Source organism: Oncorhynchus mykiss, chromosome 20, assembly GCF_057628025.1.
Source record: "Oncorhynchus mykiss isolate SJ-2025 chromosome 20, ASM5762802v1, whole genome shotgun sequence".
Taxonomy (NCBI): Eukaryota; Metazoa; Chordata; class Actinopteri; order Salmoniformes; family Salmonidae; genus Oncorhynchus; species Oncorhynchus mykiss.
In genome coordinates this window covers 16,703,491-16,728,170 of record NC_143041.1, presented here as the reverse complement: position 1 = coordinate 16,728,170, position 24,680 = coordinate 16,703,491, and the positions used below count along the sequence as shown (strand labels likewise).

The window sequence follows — 24,680 nt, the reverse complement described above, 5'->3', positions numbered from 1 at the left end:
GTGGGAGTTGTATGGTTTTACTTAACGCAGAATTAAATCTTATTGACCATAATCTGTTACTGGATAAACCTATGTGAAATGGCTTTACATCCTCTACCATAATCATGGGATGAGAGCAATCTATCCAACAGAACACAGAGGGTTCTCTTTCATGGAAGCTTCTCCAATATAAAACATTAGTGTGGTGTTCTGCAAGGAAGCTGTCTCGGTAATTTACTGTTCTCTATTTTTACTAATGATCTACCACTAGCCTTTAACAAAGCCTGTATGTCTATGTACGCTGATGATTCAACATTATACCCATCAGCAACCACAGCAAGTGAAATCACAGCAACCCTAAACAAATAGTTGCAGTTAGTTTTAGAATGGGTGGCTAGTAATAAACTAGTCCTGAATATATCTAAAACTAAAAGCAGAGGTATGGAAGGGCTGTGTGTGGTAACGAGATACTCAGCATTTTTAAAACAACAGTCAACCAAACAAGTCTTGCAGGCTCTAGTTTGATCTAATCTTGAATATTGCCCGGTGCTGCAAAAAAGGACCTAGAAAAGCTGCATCTGGCCCAGAACAGAGCAGCACATCTAGCCCGTCAATGCACACAGAGGACTAATGTCAACAGTAGGCATGTCAGTCGCTCTTGGCTCAAAGTAGAAGAGAGATTGATTGCATCAATTCTTGATTTTGTGAGAATGTACTGAAAAATCCAAATTGTCTGTGTAATCAACTTACATATAGCTCTGACAGGAAACATACAGTATTATATAGAGCCATGATTGAATGGAACTCCCTTCCATCTCATGTAGACAAGGGGCGGCAGGTAGCCTAGTGGTTAGAACGGTAGTAGTGGTTTCTTTGCAGAAATTCGACCACGAAGGTCGGTTTCACGCAGTATCCTCTGAACAGCTGATGTTGAGATGTGTCTGTTACTTGAACTCTATGAAGCCTTTATTTGGGCTGCCCACCTGTTAATTGAAATGCATTCCAGGTGATGAAGCTGGTTGAGAGAATGCCAAGAGTGTGCAAAGCAGTCATCAAGGCAAAGGATGACTATTTGAAGAATCTCAAATAGAAAATATATTTTGATTTAAAACTTTTTTGTAAACTACATGATTCCATGTGTTATTTCATAGTTATGTCTTCACAATGTAGAAAATAGTAAAAAATAAAAGAAAAACCCTTGAATGAGTAGGTGTTCTAAAACCTTTAACTGGTATTGTGTAAATAAATAAATAAATAAATAAATAAATAAATACATACATTTATTTATTTATTTATTTATTTATTTATTTATTAGGGCCATTCCCCCCAGAAATGTCCGGGAACTTGCAGGTGACTTGGTGGAAGAGTGGGGTAACATCTCACAGCAAGAACTGGAAAATGTGTTGCAGTCCATGAGGAGGAGATGCACTGCAGTACTTAATGCAGCTGGTGGCCACACCAGACACTGACTGTTACTTTTGATTTTGACCACCCTTTGTTCAGGGACACATTATTCAATTTCTGTTCGTCACGTCTGTGTAACGATTGTCTTCATCTTCTGATGAGGAATAGGATGGATCGGACCAATGCGCAGGGTGGTAAGTGTTCATGTTATATTTATTAGAACAGAAACACTAAACAAAATAACAAATAGAGTGAAATGAAAACGAAACAGTTCTGTAAGGTGCAGCAACACAAAACAGAAAACAACTACCACCACCCAGTGGGAAAACAGGCTGCCTAAGTATGGTTCTCAATCAGAGACAACGATTGACAGCTGCCTCTGATTGGGAACCATACCCGGCCAAAACCAGAAATACAAAACATAGAATACCCACCCCAACTCACGCCTTGACCAAACTAAAATAGAGACATAAAAAAGGAACTAAGGTCAGGACGTAACAGTCTGTGGAACTTGTTCAGTTTATGTATCAGTTGTTGAATCTTATGTTCATACAAATATTTACACATGTTACGTTTGCTGAAAATAAATACAGTTGACAGTGAGAGGATGTTTCTTTTTTTGCTGAGTTTAGATTATATACAGTACCAGTCAAAAGTTTGGACACACCTACTCATTCAAGGGTTTTGCTTTATTATGACTGTTTTCAACATTGTAGAATAATAGTGACATCATCAAAACAATGAAATAACACATAAGGAATCATGTAGTAACCAAAAAATTGTTAAACAAATCAAATATATTTTAGATTCTTCAAAGTAGCCAACTTTTGCATTGATGACAGCTTTGCACACTCTTGGCATTCTCTCAACCAGCTTCATGAGGAAATGGATTGCTTTAACAGACAGTGAGTCACGTGGCCGTGGCTTCTATATCAAGCTGGCAGACAGGCATTGAGGTATTCAGTTTCTGCCCGATTGAACGTTTCCCGAGAACGGTTGGAATTTTTTTGGGGTTCCAACCCCTGACTCTAACCAGCACCACCACCTTGGGGAGCTGTAGACAGTCCTGGTGACAAGGTGAGGGGAGCTGTCTGATGATACCGGGGTATTTCTGAATACTAACGGTATGATTTTCAATACAGTTTAAAACTTCTTAGGGAAGGGGCCAGTATTTTCACGTCTGGATGAACAGCATGCCCAAAGTAAACTGCCTGTTACTCAGGCCCAGAAGCTAGGATATGCATATAATTGGATAGAAAACACTCTAAAGTTTCTAAAACTGCTAAAATAATGTCTGTGAGTATAACAGAACTGATTTGGCAGGCGAAACCCCGAGGACAAACCATCCAGGGGGAAATTTTTTTGAGGTCATAGTATTTCCCATTGGTTTTCTATTGAAAGCCCTATTTAATAGGAACCTGGTTGCAGTTCCTATGGCTTCCACTAGATGTCAACAGTCTTTAGAAATTCGTTGATGTTTTTCTTTTGAGAAATGAAGAAGTATGGCTGTTCTTTGTGAGTGTCACAGATGGATTCTACTGTTTGGTGTGCGTGAACTGGAATGCGCTTCACGTTGTTTTTTATCCGGTATTGAACACAGTATACACGATTATTTACGTTTTAGGATACCTTAGGTTGGATTACGAACGTTGTTTGAAATGTTTGGACCAAGTTTACAGGTAACTTATTAGAAACTTTGTAGTCATGTTGGGCGAGTTAGAACCGGTGTATTTCTGAATCAAACGCGCCAAATAAATGGACATTTTGGGGATATAAAGAAGGACATTATCAAACAAAAGGACCATTTGTGATGTTTCTGGGACATTTTGGAGTGCCAACAGAAGAAGATCTTCAAAGGTAAGGCATTTATTATATCGTTATTTCTGACTTTTCTGTCGCCACCTGCTTGGTTGAAAATGATTTTCATTTGTTTCAATGCGGGGCGCTGTCCTCAGATAATCTCATGGTTTGCTTTCGCTGTAAAGCCTTTTTGAAATCTGACACTGCAGCTGGATTAACAAGAAGTTAACTGAAAATATAAGTGTAGTACATCAAAATAAAGGTTATCTTGAATATTGATATTTCTGTAGTTTGAATTTGGCGCTCTGCAATCTCACTGGATGTTGTCAAATCTATCCCGCTAACGGGATTGGCATGGGAAGGAATCACTAACAGGTTAAAAATAGTTTTTTTTGTTGTTGAGCTGCTTAAATTAAGTATAACTATAAAAAAAAATGAAAATGTGTAATAAATGATATGCATCTCAGAGCTCCAGCTATGCATTTGGTTTGCTAACTTGGCTAGATGTCAAGATCAAGCTTCTTGGTTACAGCAGAGACATTCAATCCCCTTCTGGATCAAGATCCCTGTTGCCTAAATTATTTTGTGTGTTGAAATAGCGCCCCTTGTTTGCACTTCTGGTAATACCGTATTCTGGTAATACCGTACCATCATACCGTTTCTATACCATATCGTATAGAAACGGTATGATGGTACGAAAATCTGGATACCGCCCAACTCTACTGCTGATGTCCATTGCCAAGAAGCAGCAGTGTGGAAAAGCCTTGATGCTCATTAGGCAGTTGGTAGCTAAAACAACAGCCAGCCACTGACTTCCGCTTATACCTGTCAAAATGCATCAGTAATGTTCAAACGGAATTACAGGTAACAACGAAGCCCAGCCCGGGCCACCACACCGAGTCTGGAGAAAGAAGGGAAAGAGGGGAAGAAGGAGGGAGAACAGAGAGATCTATTACAGCGAGGGGCCCCTGGCTGTGCAGCATGCTGAACACCATCTGTGATGTGGCTGCCAGGGACCGGCCCAGCGTGTAACCATCAAGGGAGGTTTTAAGAGGGAGAGAAATATGGCCACAACAACGAACAGAAACAGCAGCTCCACTCATTAGTGCCTCCCTCCCTGGTGGGCACATTTAAATTCACCCATAAACTGGTAATGGCTTAGCCCTCAACTGAGGAAAACAATTAGGAAGTGGAGAATGTGGAGTTTAAGTGGTAAACACACACATGGTGAAAAACCTCCAGAACAAGAATTTTGTGAACTATCCATTTGTCTGTTTTATTACATGGGAAAAGGCAATGCTCTTTGAGGTGTGAGGAGCTTTTCATTCCCTGCGACTCAACCAGGGTTTGTGATTATTTATGATCCCAGCTTCCGTTACATTTTAATAATTTAGAAGACGCTCTTAGGCAGAGCGACTAACAGGAGCAATTAGGGTTAAGTGCATTGCTCAAGGGCACATCGGCAGATTTGTCACTTCGTCGGCTCAGGGATTCTAACCAGCAACCTTTCGGCTACTGGCCCAACGCTCTTAACCATTAGGTTAACTGCCACCTCTGACATTGGTGCATTGTTTCAACAATGCTGCATGTAAAGAATACATACCATTTGGGCTCTCTTCATCTATGGCAACAATTGTGGCAGGTGGTCCAGTCCTGGAGAGTTTGCATTCTGAAAAAAAAAAAAAATTACATTAACCTGTAATCTCCTGTTACGCACCATTACAATTTACAGTCGTACTATGACTAGAAGCCACACAGGACGGAACATTGAATGGAACTAAGCTATATAGATGTACTGCCATGGGGGAGAATAGAGGGAGAATATGAGCAAAGTGCACAGTGGTAATGACATATGACTTCTTTATGAGCAGTATGAGGCTATTACCGGAGGGCTGGAGGGGGTAAATACACTTTTAGAAAAAAGGGTTTCAAAAGGGTTCTTTGTGGAGGGATAGCGTTCTACCAAGAACCGTTTTGATCTGAAGAACCTTTTTTGGAAGACAAGGGTTCTTTGTAAGGCAATGGGTTCTACCTAGAATCTTTAACATCCTAAGAACTGTTTTTGGAAGAAAGGGTTCTTTGATGATTCTTTGGAAGGCAAAAGGGGTTCTACATACATTATAACCATATATCATATTTCCTAGCATGCTCTATTTCAGGAGGATTTTCAGAATTGTTTGTTTTAATAGCTGTGTTTTGGCATGTTACATTGATTGATTGATACATTTTATGCTACACAAAGATAAATAGCATAGATTTTGCTAAACTAATCCAATCTGTTAGTAGTTGTACTCATTACTGAGATGGTTGTCCCAGTTTACATGATCGAGGTAGTTTCAGTATTCAATCTTCCCTAACTTGGCAGTCATTCTGAGTGCCGTTTGCGGGTGATATAAAATCCCACGTGTTGGATACCCTAACTCTGGCTAGATTCTAATAGGAATTAATTAAACACCACTTTGCAAGCCAGCATAATGTGACTTGCAGGCTTGATGTTGCCTGTAAACCAGGAGTTTCTTAACACCACTGTGTTATAACTAGGCCCTCAAACAAAGGCCTTATGATATATGTAATGTATTGTCATAAATAATTTAACTTGAAAGGCTAATAAGGCTGAGGAAGAACCCTCCAAAGATACGTGTATTTTTAGAACCCTTTGTAGATGGTTCTAGGAAGAACATTTAGATGATAAAATTGTTCTTGGTAGAACCCTTCATAGAGGGGTCTATAGGAAGAACCTTTCATAAAGTGTTCTAGATAGAACCATATACAGGGGGTTCTATGAAGAACACTACATAAAGGGTTCTAGGGAGAACCCTCTTCAAAGGGTTCTACCTAGCACCAAAAAGGGTTCCCCTATGGGGAGTAACCGAAGAACCCTATATGGTTCTCTACTGAGCACTTTTTTTTCCCTGAGAGTGACTGCTAGAGTCAGATCACAGAGAGACACAGGGAGAGACAGGGAAAAGATCCATCGTCTTACCATCATACTGCCAGTCTGGAGTCAAAGACAGTGTCATCAGCCAGAGAGCAGAATAGAATGAAGGAAAGAAAAAGACGAGCAGGGAGTCAGAGTTCCATAAGATACTTGAAAGAGAACAAAAAAAATAGGTAAAAGTGAGGGAAGAAAAAGTATCAAAAGAAAAGTACAGAAACTTTGTAACTTTGAAACAGAGATGCGAAAGTTCACATTATAGTACATTATAGCACATTATAATCCACCACTTGCACCTCAAAACACAATCTCCACCGTCCTTCCTTTCCTTGCCAAGAGCTACAGAATCAGCTATAAATCAATTTATGATATAAGTGCAGGTGGACTTGAGCAAGTAAACATAAATATCTCACCATCAAGCCCACTTTGACACCAGCCAGGCGACTAATTAAGCTATTACCTCAAAAACATTTCACCCCCCTTAAATGCTTCCCCTTCGCAGATCAGTATGCGCCAACATTACCCACAACCCACTATGGTAGATTTACAGTCTAGTACAGAGCAGTGGGACGAGGCTGTGGTGGTGGAGAGGCATCTGAATAAAGTGCATCAGTGAGTAATTTGATGAACACCGTTCCTGGGTGGCAGGCTGGGAGAGATCTATTGCATCATGGGACTGCATTTGTTACGGGGGGGGGGGGGGGGGGTGTCAGTCTCACCCCATCACTCCCAACCTCCCTGTATAAGACACACACCTTTACAAAATATGAATGGCTAGTTATGAGAAGACCGACAGCTCGGTATAAATCACACCGCGTCAACACAGTGTTGAATTCCCCCTGAAAGAAAGGGATGTGGTCACGGGGGAAATGGTTTCCTCAGGGAGGGTGCACTTGCTGGATTATTAATTTAAAGAATACAACTATTCATCTTCCCAACACAATAGCCGTTCACAGACGGCGGCGGTAGTGGGTGAGCAGTGGCGCCAGTACGTTAACACTAGGAAACCATTGTTAACTGACAAGACATCAAAACGCTCCAGCTCCCATATAGACAGCTCCAAAACGGTCTGGGACTTGAGTTCGCTCGATTATGTCGGTTTGTCGTATCTGGAGAATGGATGTATGGACAAGCAAGGGGCAGCAACAGATGAGAGATACGTTTAGAGTCCTTATGCTTTTAGGTCCTCGGTGTGGCTGGCCTTCATAAATGAGTTAAATGAGTCACATGACATCAGAAAGGCTGTAACCCAACAACCCCCTGGCAACTGTGGCCCTCATATCAACGGCAGCTACTGTAATGCAACAACCGTCTCTGCGGGAGAACAAAAAGATAGTGTGACGTTGAAATATTCATGGAGGGGTGTTACTTCTATATACTAGTACGCAGAACAGAGGGACTCATGTCTGTGATCGACTTTCCAGATTCCAAACAGGCACAAAGAATGTTTTGATCAATTGTTTGGGACTGTTCAATAGCCAACCGCCGCCTATAGACACAGTATCCAATTTCACCTACTGTTTGAAAGAAAATGTAACCAATATACCAGTTTCCACAAAGGCATGTATATTTTGTATGTGTAGGCCTACAGCTACGAACATCCTGATGCACACCGTGTACACTATCCAACGTCATGTTATTGCATATTGTAATATGATTGCTATTCATTAATACCAGAAAGTATATTTAAGTAGTGAGTAACAGGCGGACATTTCAAAACATCTCCTCAAATGCCATAGTGGGTAGCAAATGCCTCAATAAGCAGACATTCAGTAAGCACATTATCTATCCAATCATCCAATAACAAATCCACGACTTTGTACGGATGCCCAAAACTGTAAAAGTCAAAAGGAACAGTCCCCTAAAACCTGCTCCAGCCAAAAAAGCAATCTCCAATGAACTGATAAGTGTACCTAAATCTAACAGTGAGAAATATACTTGTATTTGATTTGCTCGATTCAGCCTTATTTGAAGCAACACCAGTTTGGACTTGAGGTTGGTGTTATTATAGCCATTGGGATCAATACCTGACCAATGACACACTGCATTCAGGTGTTCTCTCTCCACAGATCATTGGTTCAAAGGAGACCACTAGGATTAGTATTCTATTTCAGAATAATGAGGGTGATGAGATCATTGGCTAACATCTGACCCTCTAATTGGTTAAACGGTTAAACGTTTCTTTGACCCTGCAGGTGTATTATTCCTCCCATAGAAATATAATTTACTAGAACAGATATCCCCATTTGAGTCAATGCACTGCAATTCTATTTCTATGCTCCCCCACACTTGTCCTGATATGGCACCAGAACATTGGCTGATGACAAAGTGGAGCGACGACGTGTGACAGTGAACTTTTGATGTTCAAAGAAAATCCCTGCATGTGCCCGCTCCTCTAACTGTGATAACCTGGATGAGAGATGCTGCTATGAGATTGGACCGACACCATCCAGAGTAAATCGCCACAGAAATCAATAGCCAGCTATAAGGAAGCTGCCTGCACAAACTCCAGGTCAGCGAGGTCAGATTTACTCCCAGGACAAGAGGCCATTCTAACCACGTTATTTCTCCTCAGCCCATGCAAGAGAAATACAATGTAAAGGGGAGTGGGTTGGTAATGAGTTGGGTCTTTTTTGTATGTGAGGTGAATTGGATACGAACAGAGTGTATGTGATATTGATAAATAATGATAAAACACAGAATGTGATGTCCATATAATATATTTTTAAACACGCGTAATAGAATCAATAACAAAAACAATTGCAGAGAGAACTTCACTAACTAAACAATAAGTATTTCTACCATAGCATATGATTTTCTAATCAAAAACATAATGCAAAATATTAATGGATACAAAGAAATATTCAATATTCATTCCAGAATCCACTTACAGTCCACCGTTCCTGTACCATGAATAATTTCATACTTCACTAATGTTTCAGTTTGACTTTGAATTAAAACTCTCAATGGGGATAAACACATTAGGATATGATATTCAGAGTTTGTCAAACCACCTTTTGAAGTCAAAGCGTCATGAGCACAACAGGTGGCAGTGCCTGACTTATTTTGGGCATTCATTTAGCCCGTGCACACCCACACACACACACACACACACACACACACACACCACCACCCATCCCATTATCCATTTCCATTATCTCTAATGAAGCACATAAAAAAAAAAAACATGCAAATCCATTGATGAAAACATCAGGAGTCCAACACACACACTCTCTCTCTCTCTCTCTCCCCAAAAAAGGAAGCACACTGGGGGGGTTACAGTCAGTGTGGTGTCTGGATAAGAAAGAGAAACATACAGGCTGGTGCCCCAGTCTGAGCCAAACGGAGGCTGGCAATGCATGCTCCCCTGATAAAATGAGTTCTGGAAGTTCTGTCAATAATCTGATCTCCACCATCAAATAGTGTGCTACTGTGCTTGGCCTGAATAGTAAACTGGTGGGAACTCTGACAAACAAACCAAAATACAGGAATTGAAATAGATTTTGTTTTAACTCATGAACCTCAAAAAGAACTGAGGGGAGACACAACTAAAATATTGATGAGAGTAGTGCTAATAAAACAAGTGAATGTCCTTGATAGTTTGCTGTGAAGTTTGTTTTTGTCATGCGATTTTAAATATGTAACTAGCTAAAGTAGGTCTATAAAACAATATATTATTCCTATGCACAGATTAGCTATACACTTATATTGATATGTACAGTATAGCCCAGAGGAGCGTGTGGCACATAACAGAGAGATAACTATCTGGATAAGTGTGTAGGTGTGAGTGGGACACTTTGCATGCCTGGGCACCTGAGTGGTGCTGCTTAGTGCTCAAGGGGGAACCAACCTCCAGTCCCATTAATACACAGCGCTGGATCCACGGGATGAGCCCCATACTGAGACACATCCATACATAATGCAATGGAGAGGAATCCCACTCTGTCACCTAAGAGGGGAAATTCAACTTTCTAACAGGAGAAATAGAAGAGAGAGAGAGAGAGACAGTGACAGAGAGGTAGGTAGAGAGAGAGAGAAAGAGAGGTAGGTAGAGAGAGGGAGAAAGAGGAAGAGAGAACGAGAGAGAGAGAGAGCAAAGAAGAGAGCACGGGCCAAAATTAGGACTGTCTTGTAGGTGACACTGATCACTGGCTTAAGATGGTATCTATTGCTCCATGGCAACCACAGGATGAGGATGCACTCATTTGTTTCTGCATTAGAGTTGCTTTGCCACAACACACTTGTCACTATTTTCTTGCATCCATCTCCTACAGTGACAAAGTGATATTTTGAAATTGGAATAGGAAGTACTTGACCACGAGTAGTAATGTTATGTCACAATCTAGGCGTTCTGTTTGTCCCTACATGAATAGACAGACTAGAAACTATTTTCCAGCACTGATATGCAGCTTGATGATCATTCTAGTTAGAACAATACTAACTACAGCCTCAAAACCTTATGCCCTAATTAAGTCTAAATTGCACTGTACATCAGAAAGTGACTGATTTCTGAAGCAGAGGTGAAATTCACATTGGGCCAAGGTGAGAACAATTAATTAAAGTGTCAGTCATTCAATTGATCAATTTGATTGATTAAAAGTGTCCAACATTAGTGGCCCAACACGATAAATCAGTTTGAAATAGACATTTCCCTTTTTTCTTTTTTAAAAGGTTTCATTTTGAGCGGATTCAGACAGACGGATGAAGGAGCGTCAATAAATCAATAGTACATTTCTGAATATTCAACTCCATTCAAGGCACTGGTCAAATGTGGAGGCAGTAGCATCCGTGACTTCACTGACATCAACGTAAAATATGCTTCCATGAATCAAGTATCGCCACGTAAATCCAGAGGAATCTGTCAGGTTGAAAGTGAATCAACGAGCAAACGGCTGCAACTGAGCAGGAGTATAGAATCAGAGCTGATCAGAGGGTGGAGGCAGTTTTAACATATCAGTTGCGTTGAATCTGAGACCATTAATCAAATACAGTGGTACAAATGGTATAGAAATACAAAATGTTCATCAAGATAAACCCATTCAGTGTATTTTAGCATCTGGGTATTCTGAAACAAAAACAAACAGGCATATGTGGTTGTATATTCGCCTTGTTTGCATAGAATATAGGTACTTGAGGTGTGGAGGACTTACCATCTGTGTCTTGTGACAGGCAACACGTGGCTAACAGCAGAAGTCCTATCCATATTCCTAACCATTTGAAGTGCCATGACCTCATTTGCATTTTCGTCAAGCGTTACTGCGTGCCCACCTGGAGGGAGAGAGAGAAAAGAGAGGGATGAGAATGACCTTTTCTGTCGTGTATATCATAAGGGCCAGGGGTTGAGTTCAACAGCAAAAAACGACCCTTGGCCCTATTCACTAGATCTAAAAAGCTACATAGCCAGGTGATAATTAATAGCTGAACTCTTGTAGATCCAAACCTTGACATGAACATCCACAACACAAAGCAAACAGAAATTGTTATGGTATCTTTGTCACGGTATATAAAAAATAAAAAAGTTACTTTTTCATCATTTTATCTCCTTACAACTCTCTACAACATTTGCCACCGTCTCTCAAGAATTCGGAAAAACCGAACCCGAACAGGTGAATTACAGGTATTCTGAAAGGAATCCGACACCGGGGCTTTATGAGTCAGTCCATTTCAAAGGAAATTTCCCATCCAATTTTACCTTTGGGAAATAGTCTTTTATCGAAGGGCTATGGGTGTCTTCTGTCAAATTCAGGTTCTCTCGTGTAATACCACCGGGGAGGAACTACATTTAACCTTGCCCTTTGAAGTAGACAGTGAAGTTGATAGGTGTTTTCCACCTGAGAGACACAGTCCACAATACAGTATAGCTTTGATGTTTCCTCCATCATGGATGCTCCGTGTCTTCAGTGGTAAACTTATTTTACTGTATGAAAACCAGGCTTTGCCAGTTATCCCTGCACTACTGATAATATACCACAAAAAAAAAAAAAAAAACGTTTTTGGGAAATATATTGAGAGGATAGTGAGAGGATAATCTTGTGGTCGAAAATACATGAAATTGCTAAGATGCAGGAACTGTGAACTTATGACCTTGTGGATCTCACAGACGGTGCAGAATGCAATGTTTTGCATTATACTTCACGGAAAAGAATTTCACTGAAATGAAAAGACACAAAGCAATGAACAACGGAGAAACGCACTGGGTTGAAACACTGTTTCAACGGGAGATACTTTGGCAGAAAGTTTGAGTCCTGAGCTAAGGAAGAGATACCAGACAGACAGAGACAGATCGTGACGGAGGCTTTCAAGCCAACCGATTCCTTTAACGTCAAGGCCCTCCTCTTTATGAAATGATCGCTCCACAGTCATGCAGGCTCACTGATCATTATGCACGGTCTTTGTTCCTCTCAACCAAGAACTTCTTTGGAAGAGACAAATACAAATGTAATCCACTCTATTGTCAGAGTGGATGCATCTCTTTCCCCGCTGTAGTTCTTTCCTCAGATTAAAAAGAGAAAAGACCACTGACAACCAAGACTCAAAAGCTAAATGAACACTAGTGTTTCAAAGCCTTAACGCCAAAATGTGCCTGGTTTTGTCACGTTTTCAGAGCTTTTAATCTACAAAAAGGTAAGACCATAGAGACAACGTTTTGAAAAACATACAGTACCAGTCAAAAGTTTGGACACACCTTTGAATGAGTAGGTGGGTCCTAACTTTTGACTGGTGCTGTACATCCACACACACATACACTGAACAAGCGCACACATGCACACACGTACGCCCACACACACGTACGCCCACACACACACACACACACACACACACACACGCCGACACACAAACGGCAAACATCTTTCCCAGTATTGATAGGTCTCAATAAACTAATGGCCCAAAACAGTACCTTTCACTTCAGCATTAATCCCGGAGAGTAACCATGTGATTGGCTCAACCTTACAGCAGCACAATCTCACAAAAAGGCTCAACATCGACTCTAACAACTACCTTTTTCTTAATATTCTTTGAGAGGGAAAGCTAATATATTTTTGTAGATTAAAATGATTTTCCAATATTTTATAATGTGGAAAAAGTTGGCATCAGAAAAGAAAAAACACTTATTATTTGCTCCCTGCTGGGGTTTCTCTTGAATAGGCTGTTGGTTCGTCCTGTAATATAAATGTCTATAAATTGGAGGAGGCCGGAAAGTAACATGGTACTAAAGTCACCAACGTGTATTGCCTCTCTAACAACAGTACTCAGAGGAGGAAGCTGAGAAAGCAGACAATGATCAGCTAGGTAATGGACCACGTTGAACTTGTTAACACTGTTAATCCATTTCTGTCACCAGCGTTTCACTAACTACGTGAGGAGACACGCCATTAGCCTGGCGCGCCACCTAACGGGAAACTACTCATTGGGAATAATGAAGCGGATAGGTTATGTGATGTGGCGGAACTAGAAATAACACTGAAGGATTACTCTTACCGGTAATTACTCCATCAGTAAAAATCGGCCATCTTTACCTTACTTTACATGTCAGTAAAAACTTGATAAACCTTTAAACATATTAGTCTGTCCAATAGCGCTCTGCTGTCTTGGAAAAGAGAATATGAAATATTTTGTCAACAAAAAGTTACATCTCATTACTGTATTGGACACTGTGTAATGGTCTTGTAATGGTCTTGCCCAGGGAACTGATATCTATTAGGATGGTGACAGTTTCCCTCCATTATCCACAGTGAGAGGTGATCAGGCAGGCCTGGGTTGTAGTGGAGCTGCAGCCAGAGGAGATTGGCTGCAGGCTGCAGTCCTCAGTTGGCACTAATGCCCGTCACTAACACTAACACCGGAGCACCTTGATTTACTTCTGCTCATTACTCATGCAAGAGGGCATCTCTGAATCATCCACAACCCTCTGTTTGTCCTCCAATGAAGATCTCCAAGCTCTGCTAAAGCTACTGAAGCCTAAGTGATGAGACAAAGAATGCAAAATGAAGGCATGTAAAAATATGAATAATTGATTAGATTCGGGTATATTATTTGTTAAATTCTTTGAGTGTTTTTCCCTTATCAAAAAAGCTGTGAATGACTCATGTAGTTGTTCAGGGATGAATAAGGGAAACAAATTAATATAATTAAGTGCATTATAATCCAGATTGCCACAAATTAATGCTCTGACTGGAGTGCTTTGTGTTAATCATAATGAAAAACATTTTATGATGCAAAGTAAAGTGGGCCTGCGTGCCCTGTGCATCCCCAAACATCCATACAGTACCTCTCTAGGCTTATTCTCATACTTGCAAGTGTTGTTGAGCATAATGTCCTCGACACTGTGCTTGCGCTATTTGTTCTACACCACATGTAAGTAAACTAAAGTATGCCAATGGATATCATTAGACTACCCTTTTGGGTAGGGGGCAGTATTTTCACGTCCGGATGAAAAGTGCGCCCAAAGTAAACTGCCTGTTACTCAGGCCCAGAAGCTAGGATATGCATATAATTGGTAGATTTGGATAGAAAACACTCTAAAATGATGTCTGTGAGTATAACAGAACTGATATGGCAGGCGAAACCCCGAGGATTTTAGTTTTTCTAGGTGGCTCCCATTTTGGCTGTAGTGTTTCCAAGCGCGTGGAAGAGAGCGCGTTCTTTGGTATTTTTCTCCGGTAAAGACAATAACGATTCTCCGTCTTAAATTGTATCGTTTATTTACATATAAGGATACCAAAGGTTAGATTGTAAACATTGTTTGACTTGCATGGAAAAGTTTATTAGTAACGTTTGGGATTCATTTTGTATGCATTTTGATGGAGGGAAACTGGGTGGATTATTGACTGAAGCACGCCAGCTAAATTGAGTTTTTATGGACATAAAGGACATTATCGAACAAAAGGACCATTTGTGATGCATCTGGGACATTTTGGAGTGCCAACAGAAGAACATCAAAAGGTAAGGCATTTTTTATAATCGCTATTTCTGACTTCTGTGGCGCACCTGCCTGGTTGAAATGTGTTTTTCATGCTTTTGTACGCGGGGCGCTGTCCTCAGATAACCGCATGGTGTGCTTTCGCCGTAAAGCCTTTTTTAAATTTGACACAGCGGCTGGATTAACAAGAAGTTAAGCTTTATTTTGATGTATTACACTTGGGATTTAATGAAAGTTAAATATTTATAATTCTAAAGTTTGAATTTCGCACTCTGCAATTTCACCGGATGTTGGTCAGATGGGACACTACTGTCCATAAGAAGTTAATGTAGCACTGCAGAGGGCTGCAGAACAATAAATGGCAGCCCTGAAGGTATTCCAGTACTATTCAGCACCATGGACCGCAATCCTAATAGCACCAGTACTATTCAGCACCATGGACCGCAATCCTAATAGCACCAGTACTATTCAGCACGAAGGACCGCATATTACCAGGTCCCAATATTACCAGTAATGTTCAGAGCCATGGACAGCAGCCCCAAAAGCACCAGTACTATTCAGAACCATGGATAGCAGCCACATTAGCACCAGTGCAATTCAGCTACATGGACAGCAGCCCCAATAGCACCAGTAAATATTCAGCACCATGGACAGTAGCCACAATATCACCAATATAATTTATAGAGATCTCGTCTTTGTATCTGTGCCATTATAGCTCTATTTGTGACATGCTTCGTAAACATCAGGTGTGGACTAAAAGTGAAATGTTTACTTGCGGGTCCTTTTCCAACAATGCAGAGTTAAAGATAAGCCTATTTTGTTGACTTGCAGCCAGTCAAGATGCTCTCAATGGTGCTGCTGTAAAACTTTGAGGATCCGAGAGACCATGCCAAATCTTTTCAGCCTCTTGAAGGAGAAGAGGTGCTGTCGTGCCCTCTTAAAAACTGTGTGGACCATGTTAATTTCTAGGTGAGAAATTTGAAGCTCTCAACCCGCTCCACTAAAGCCCTATTGATCTGGATGGGGGCATGCTCGCCCCTCCGTTTCTTGTAATCCACGATCAACTCCTTTGTCTTGCTGATGTTGAGGGAGAGGTTGTTGTCCTCTGACCTCCTCCCTATACGCATCCTCATTGTCGTTGGTAATCAGTCCTACCGGTCGCGTCGTCAAACTTGCAAAAGTTGTCGATTGTGAGTCGTGGGTGAACAAGGAGTACAAGAGGGGACTAAGCACACACCCCTGAGGGGCCACGTGTTGATGGTCAGTGTGGTGGATGTGTTGTTGCCTACCCTCAAAAGTCAGTGAAGACACTTGCCAGCTGGTCAGCACATGCTCCGAGGACGTGCCCTGGTATACCATCTTGCCCCACGGCCTTGCGAATGTTAACTTCTTTAACCTTTTCACACGTACCAACAAATGGGTGTGATCATTCTATAGTGGTCCCTGTTGCGTACGATCAAACCAGTGTGATTAGGACGCTTGATTAGAATGCTTATTTAGAAAGTACATTTTCGATTGACCCAACAGTCAGCATTTGAGCTAGCCACACTGTTTTTTATTCACAGAAACACTGCGGTGCAGTGCCTTAGAACGCTGCACCACTCGGGAGTCCCCACAAATTGATTTTATCAAACAATTGGTCCCCCCAAAAATGCGTCCCTCCCCTGAATTTCAAAATCCCCTGTGACCCCTGAGCCAAAAAGTTTGCCCACCCCTGATCTATATGATAGCACCATTACTAGTCAACACCATGTACCATAATAGCAGCCTCAGTAGCACCAGTATATCTCCAGTACTATTCAGCACCATGGAAGGCAGCACTAATTGCACCAGTGCTATTCAGCACCATGGACGGCAGCCCCATTAGCACCAGTCTATTCAGCACCTTGGACAGCTGTCCCATTACCGCCATCCCTTTAGGCACCATTGACAGTACCCTCCACTATGTTTTCAGCATCACGTCCAGAGTCGGCTGGTCAGACAAAGTTTGGCAGTTTGATCACTTAAAAAATATAGATTGTTTTAGATGGGTGTCCTCCTAACAGACTTTTTCTAAGCAGAGGAAGAAAAAAATCTGTGAGCCCGCCATCATATAAAACAACTTTCAAAGCTGACTGCTTCCAGAAGAACATTTGGTTATTTTGGTGTGTTTTAAGAAAAGGGGCTCTCAATAATAAAGTCAAAGAAAAACTCATAAAGTGAGGAGGAGACAAAGACAAAAGCCTCGACTGAGTTTAGGAGCACTTTAAAACAGAAACAGACTCTCATTCACATGCTCTGTTTGAAGATCTAGCGTTCAACCTCCATGATAGAGGTCAAACCTCGCTGTCAAGTGTTCTGTTCTCCCCTTCCGTCCTCTGGATGGAAGTGAACTGACTCCATGCAGGTTTGGGGAGAATGGAGACAGACCGAGACAGCAAAGACTATTTGTTTTAAATGACAAGCTTATTCAATGAATACCCGCTTTCATTCTTTTCTCCCTGTTCTGTTCACTGCTACTGGCTACAGATTGGTCTAGGTGGAAATGATGGATGGATGTGACAAACATCCCTGGACAGCTAATTAAAGAAACCTCATTTGATAAGGGGGCTCCAGACTTAAGCATTAAATGCAGGGCCTGAAAGCAGGCTGAATCCAATTACCCATTGTCCTTAATGGCAGAGAGAGAAAGCTTATAACAAGCCATTGGCAACCAGTCTGACTGTGTATGATCCAAAAAGGAATTTTAAGGCTTTTAAAAATATATAGTAATTTCATCTAAAATTAAAAATGGATACAGTCAAGTGCTGAACTGCTGTACAATTCACTCTCTCTATAGTACTGGATACAAACATACAACTGAATGAGAGACAGAAATGCAATTCAACGAGTATCAGGAAACAGTTAAATGCTAAGAGCGGCTTGTTGACCCTGACCAGGAAGTGTCCTGACTTTTTGACTCACTGACTCACTGAGATCAGTGATGAGCCCATGGCAATGTGTACACATCTGAAATGGTAAACACGATGATCTGGCTAAACATCAGAAGTGAATTTGATGTTACCATTTTTATCTTACACTTGGAGAAGGTTACCATCACTAACAGCCCAGAGGTTAGGCGTAAGAAACTGGAGAACTCTTGTAGTTCAGCATGTGGGCCATTGATAACAGAAGTTTGAACCCAATTGTTTTTGTACCTCAATGAATGAGGTCTACTACTGGGCTGTGTGTGCAGGCTGACACTTGAGGTCATATGAGCTAATCTGACACTGATATATCCATAACATACAGTTAGGTACACAACTTATGTAGGCTAATCATGAGTTCACTCATATTAATACTGACATTATGCATACAGTAGCTAGAGGGTGTTATGGACTGGAAAATGAGGCTAGTCTAAAAAAAAAAAATGCACATAAACTCATAAATGTTCATGTAAATCCAGGTACTGTGAGCCTAAAGAGAAAGTCTTCCTTGTCCACAGGGCTTGGTTTAACCGGATATGGTAGATATTGCAGATGGTACGGCGGGAAGGGTCACTGCACCCATTCCTTTTGAACTGCTTTTGACGAAAGTCTGACATAAAAATAAGGCATCGGCGCCGAATATTTGATTCTTTCTATGAACACTGGGAAAATGCTGCAGGGAGAATATTCATATTCCTCATAAGACATCCAAATGTGAGTGTCTTTATTATTTTGCTCCTGCTAAAAACAGACACCGAATTCGGGAAGCATTGGCAATTAAACCTTGCCTTTTTTATTGTTTTTAATGCTGTAGGCTACCCCTATTTTTCAAATATCAGTTTGGGACACTTTCGTTTGCAGTTAGGCTACTTTTATTTTACATCTACAAAGACAAGGCAACAGATTGTTAAGAATGTTCACAGTAATTGGATGACCCGTTGCATAATCCTACGTGCTCGATGTACGACGGGATAGTGTAAATGTAAGCTTGATATAGAGAACTACAGTATTGTAAAGCTTTCATTCACGCCAGTGTTGTTGAAAAAAATGTCAGATTTCATATAGTTCTGCAGGTATGGGATAACTACATTCACGTAGCATAAATGGGGTCGTGTCGAGGATAACCGGCTACACGTTTGTATGTGTTCTATAACGCGCTAACAGTATCCCCAGCAAGTAATAACTAGGTCATATCGCAAAGAATCGTTCACCCAGGATGACCAATCTATGAATTTGACAAATAGTGACAACCAGTCTGTGAGATAAAATACACTGACTTCAGTAGGACGGTACAATAGACGACTGGTACATCATTCCGTAAGACCCTACGAACGCATGTTTTTCAAAACAGTTGTTTTTCAAAACATGTTTTTCTTCTCAAACAGTAATTGGCAGAAAAGGTCTTACCATATTAGCTCTAAAGCCATGTACATCCCGTTCAGATAGTGCTTCTTAGGGCAAAGCGCATCCCTGAACATCATCAGGAATTCTGCCACCCTCTGTCTTCTTTTCCTTTCCCGTTCCCCGTTCTAGAGTGACTTTCAGAACCAGAAATCACACACGCCTCCAACGAGAAATGGCAAAGTAGCCAGTGTGGAATTTGCTCGTGTGACTTTATACTTTTTACTATTTGAGCGCCTAAACAGTATTCCCCTTGCGGTGCTCTATGTATTAATCTGAGTGTCGCTGCTAAGAGAGCAAATGTCCCTTGGAGCCATGCATTCACACCAGCACTAGGACGCCGTAATCTAATTAGCACACAAAAGGCACACTTAGATTATATGCGCAGAATACGGTACATGCGCCCCGCTGCGGACAGCGCACTATGGGCAGACCAGACAGAGAATTCCACACAGGCTACAACCAAGCATGGGCTGTGTTGTAAACCCTATTAAATGAACTAATGACTCCTCAACGTGTTTCATGTTTTTGTAATGCCAAGAGACCGTTGACTATTGAGTGGGTGCAATACTGTAGCCTACACCTATGGGCTACGCTTGCCAAATTGCGTGGGGGGGGGGGGGGGGGGGGGGGGGTGCAGTGCAATTATAGCTCAGTGGCTTTACCTATCTGTCCATCTGTTCAGTGAGTAGGATTACTTCAAATTCTGTTGCGCCAGGGTATTCAGATATACAAGGACCAGTAGTAGTAGTAAGCGGCCCTCAAATCGACTGTGATAAAGTCGAGCAATGACACAAAGGTGATGTATTTCCTTTGTGTGAATGATGTAGAAACTGATGGACAGGATTATGTGGGGGGGTGGGGGGGGGGCATGGTTGGTATTCATTTCAAATGACACTTAAAATGTAGGATGTCTCAGTCACAAGGCAATAAAAAAAAGAAGATAATGCAGTCTGTGGTGCAATAGTAGTCCCAATGATTAGGAGGGAACTGACATCATAGATATTACAGATTGAATGATAAGCATTTTACAATTTGGTAACCTCCACACTTTGCTGATTCCATTTGGAAAGCAGATGTTTGTTACCTACAGTGTCAGATTGTTATTTAATTAATCCTGATATAGGATTTATTGTACACACCTGGGAAGATCAATTCAACCATTTATTTTAAAAACTCTCGGACTTGAAAATTACCCTCTGGAGCATGACAACATTAATTTACAACTTCAGATGTTTACTGTAGTATTAACAAAACGAAAGGAGTTTTGTGAGGGTAATTCCAATCTAAGATGCAGGTGCCTCTATTACCTTAGCAAATCAGCAGACCGAAACCATATAACATACACATCCACATCAATAAAAGGTAAAGCAAAAAATAAACAACCTTCCAGTCTTATTTATGGGAACTTGACACATTACAATTCTATCCCAATGGAAATGTGCCAACAATAAGAGAGCCTTCAAAACACAGACAGAGAGAGAGACAGAGAGACACAGAGAGAGAGCAAGAGAGAGAGAGCGAGCGAGCAAGAGAGAGAGTGAGCAAGAGAGAGCAAGAGAGAGAAAAGAGAGCAAGAGAGAGCAAGAGAGAGCGAGAGAGAGAAAGCGAGAGAGAGCGAGAGAGATAGCGAGAGACATAGAAAGCAAGAGAGCGAGAGAGAGAGCAAGCGAGAGAGCAAGCAAGAGAGAGAGCAAGCGAGAGAGCAAGCAAGAGCGAGCAAGCAAGAGAGCAAGAGCGAGCGAGAAAAAGCAAGAGAGAGAGAGCGAGAGAAAGCAAGAGAGCGAGAGAGCAAGCGAGAGAGAGAGCGAGAGAGAGAGATAGCGAGAGAGAGATAGCGAGAGAGAGATCGAGAGAGAGAGAGAGATAGTGAGAGCAAGAGAGCAAGAAAGCAAGAGAGAGAGAGCAAAACAGCAAGAGAGAGAGCAAGCGAGAGAGCGAGCGAGCAAGCGAGTGAGAGTGTGCGTGCGAGAGAGAGAGCGCACAAGAGAGAGAGAGGGAGAGAGAGAGAGAGCAAGAGAGAGACTATAGGAGCCAATCTACAGACAGGCAATAAAGATTTGACAGACTCTGCCCAACGCAGAGACTAAATGTACTCTTCTCATGGTTACTGAAATTATACAGGCCTCAATGACGTCTTCAATTGGACTGCCTGGTTTTGTTGTGCCAGCAATAATGAATGTGTTATTTGGAAAGCAAGAATGGCAATAATGGTACACTACTAGGTCATTTGTACCAGTGGCTTTCACCCTTGTAGATGAACACAGGGTTTTGGATGCACTGTTGCCTCACATTATAATAAGGCAATGTGTGGACCTAATATGCAAATATCCCTGTATGTAATGGATATATGTACACATTTCTAATGTATGATGTAGTTACTGACTGAAATTAAAATGTCACATTTTCAATTAACACAGAAACCAATCCACCCTCATATAAGCTAGTGGATTCATGCTTGAAAGGTGTAAAACCCTGATATGAATATATTCTATATGATCACACAGGCCCTGTATCACAGCCTGAAGCTAATGAAATACATATGTTCAGGCCTTTTGCGCTATATGTTTAGCCCTCAACTCTCCATTTCAAAGACCCACAGCAAAAAAAATGGCAGCTGTTGAACAATATGTCATTTTGCATCACAAAGGATTTAGTCCATCTCAAGTTCAATGGACACAGAATACAATTCAATGTGCGTAGCTACTGTACAGAACCACCAGCATGTAACCGCTGCCATTTCTTTTGACCTATGTTGTTAGCTGAGACTTTCCATCGGGCGGGAGCAAAGAGTGTGTGTTGGAGCTCTCCATGGTGCTGACAATGCTTTGGCTCAAAGACAGACCTCAAGGAAAACCGCTCAGTATGTTAAGTGGTGACAAATATGCTACTACTGTGTCATTGGATAACACCACATCCCAATAAAAAGGGTATTTAGCCCAATGACAGTATGTAGACACAATGCTGTGTGCAAAGCTATTATGCTGTTGGAGGGACACTAGTGATTGAACACTGTGTCTATACGTGAGGTTAACACCCATAAACGGTACAGTATTTAAGACTGCAAATCTCCACAGGGGTCCGAAGACATCAAGGTCTTGAAATCCCATCACGGTATAAGGGTCTGATCAGGGCTTAGGGTCCCTCATCGGTATCAGGGTCCCTCATCGCCGGCCACCTGTCCACAGGTTCCTGTATCTCTCTCGCTTTCGTGCTCGCTATCTTTGAGCTACTCAACAACTCTTGTAGTTCAAATTTCACCCACTGCCATTCCCGTACATGTGGTTTGGTTGTTGGCTACATTTCTTTCTTTACATCCTGGAGCTTCAACCTGTGTCTTAGTTAGTGTAGGTCTGCTGGAGAGACATGAAGCATGTGGAGGATTGTGAGGTGGGTTCTGGCTCTGTGGTCCATTATTACAGTGCTAATTGCTCCTTCTCCAGTGGCAGTTAGGTGCCCTTGGGGCAGGAGCTGGCTACAGCAGGCGCACACACACACATACACACACACACACACACACACACACACACACACACACACACACACACAGCTTCCAAATGTCACTACAAAGTTACTGTGGAGTTGTGTGTAAGTTGTGACGTATTTTTGCCTTGGTCTCCACTGACATTGTGTGGGGAGTTCATATGTACCGTATGTGTCACGCCCTGACCTTAGAGAGCCTTTTTATTTCTCTATTTGGTTAGGTCAGGGTGTGATTTGGGTGGGCATTCTATGTTTTCTATTTCTTTGTTTTTGCCGAGTGTGGTTCCCAATCAGAGGCAGCTAGCTGTCTATCGTTGTCTCTGATTGGGGATCATATATAAGTTGTCATTTTCCGTTTGGTTTTTGTGGGATCTTGTTTTCTGTATGGTTTCGTAGCCTTACAGAACTGTGCCCTTTTGTTTTTTTGTCATTGTTGTTTTGCTTTTGGTGTCATAAATAAAAAGACGATGTACGCCTACCACGCTGCACCTTGGTCCAGTCATTCTACCAATGAGAGCCGTAACAGTATGTTATGAAATTTGTGTACATTCGGTGACAGCCTACAGTAAATCTATACTTAGAGCATGATTCGTGGCTGCCTATCAAGCATAATAAAAGGGACAAAGGAAATTTCACAATGGATATGAAGATGAGGGTAGGTGTGAGTACAGATGTAGAATCTTCATTTGATCACTCTTTTGTTGCTGAGAATTTTCCTGCACGGCAGGAAATGTAAACTTCTGGTGTATTCGAGTTTCAAAAAGGCTTCTGAAGTTTGTAATTTCCACTTTAAAATGTTAGACTTGATTTGCCCTAACAAAACATTTATCAAGCCCTACATTACCACTAATTATAATCCACATAACCATTTCCTGGTGTAGCAAACTGGCTCAAATTAAGATCCTAGATCTGTAAGTGTCATTCATCTGTTATGTTTTATTGTGTTCCGTCCTTTTCGGGGTTGGGGGAATATTTTTAAAACCTGCTTCTTTCCCTCGTTCCTCAGGAGAGATCATTTGGAAAGATCCACATTTATTTACAGTGTCTTTAAAATACGACCAGCCAACAGGACTCTCAGTCTGAGCCTTGGAATCCTCAGATAAGAGCACTAGTACACCAAAAACCAGACGACTATTCAGTTTAGTCGTGGCAACGCTGGAGCGAGTGTATAGAAGAAAAAAAAATGTGTGTCTGAAGTTATGAAAAGCCCAAAGTCATTATATCTGCTGTTTCCAGAGAAACTGTGAGAGGGTGATTACTGGAGATTACTACCACCTGCCTGTGCTGCCAGTCAGTGGTACCTGAGAGACCCAAGGCATACAGGGCCAGGAGCAGTTCCAGGGAACTTGCACTAATATAACTAATTACAAGTGAAGTGGAAGGACACCCAAGGTCCCCCATTACAAGGCAGCAGCACCTCTATAAATGCAGTGGTGGCAGCTGACAGATTTTGTGGATTTTTTTTAAGCAATATATTTACGACCTGCTTACTTAGACACCTTTACGGCCCCACTCAATCTAAATGGCAAAGCCCATCAATTCACCATGAATATTAATGTGTGTTAAAAAGGAGCAATCTACATCGTTTTATGTTGTATACCAGCCCTGCCCACACTGTATAGAATGGTGCAGCGAACAGCTCAGAGCACAGTACTATTCCTCCCATAGCTAGTGTCTAAATCTTCACTGAACTTTGACCCTGTGAAGGGTTACATAGGGCTCACGGTGGTTGGTCTGTGCTAATGTTATATCTTTTTTTCTATGTCTTCAGAATATACAGTGGGGAGAACAAGTATTCGATACACTGCCGATT

General features: G+C 41.5%; 1 protein-coding gene across 4 annotated transcripts in view; it reads right to left on the bottom strand.

Annotated features, from left to right (window-relative positions):
- Positions 1–24,680, bottom strand: part of pcdh15b (protocadherin-related 15b) — a 213,781-nt gene that overhangs the window by 158,331 nt on the left and 30,770 nt on the right. Inside the window, exons 1-4 of one of the 4 annotated variants that reach the window (XM_090212387.1) lie at positions 19,391–19,992; positions 11,269–11,386; positions 6,167–6,181; positions 4,787–4,852 (exon numbers count right to left, since the gene is read on the bottom strand). In XM_090212387.1, coding sequence (XP_090068513.1) covers positions 4,787–4,852; positions 6,167–6,181; positions 11,269–11,359 — 172 coding nt within the window. In that variant the 5' untranslated portion in view covers positions 11,360–11,386; positions 19,391–19,992. Of the gene's footprint in view, positions 1–4,786; positions 4,853–6,166; positions 6,182–11,268; positions 11,387–19,390; positions 19,993–24,680 lie in introns of those variants that run through there. The other 3 variants (XM_036955811.2, XM_090212389.1, XM_090212388.1) reach the window with 3 other exon arrangements.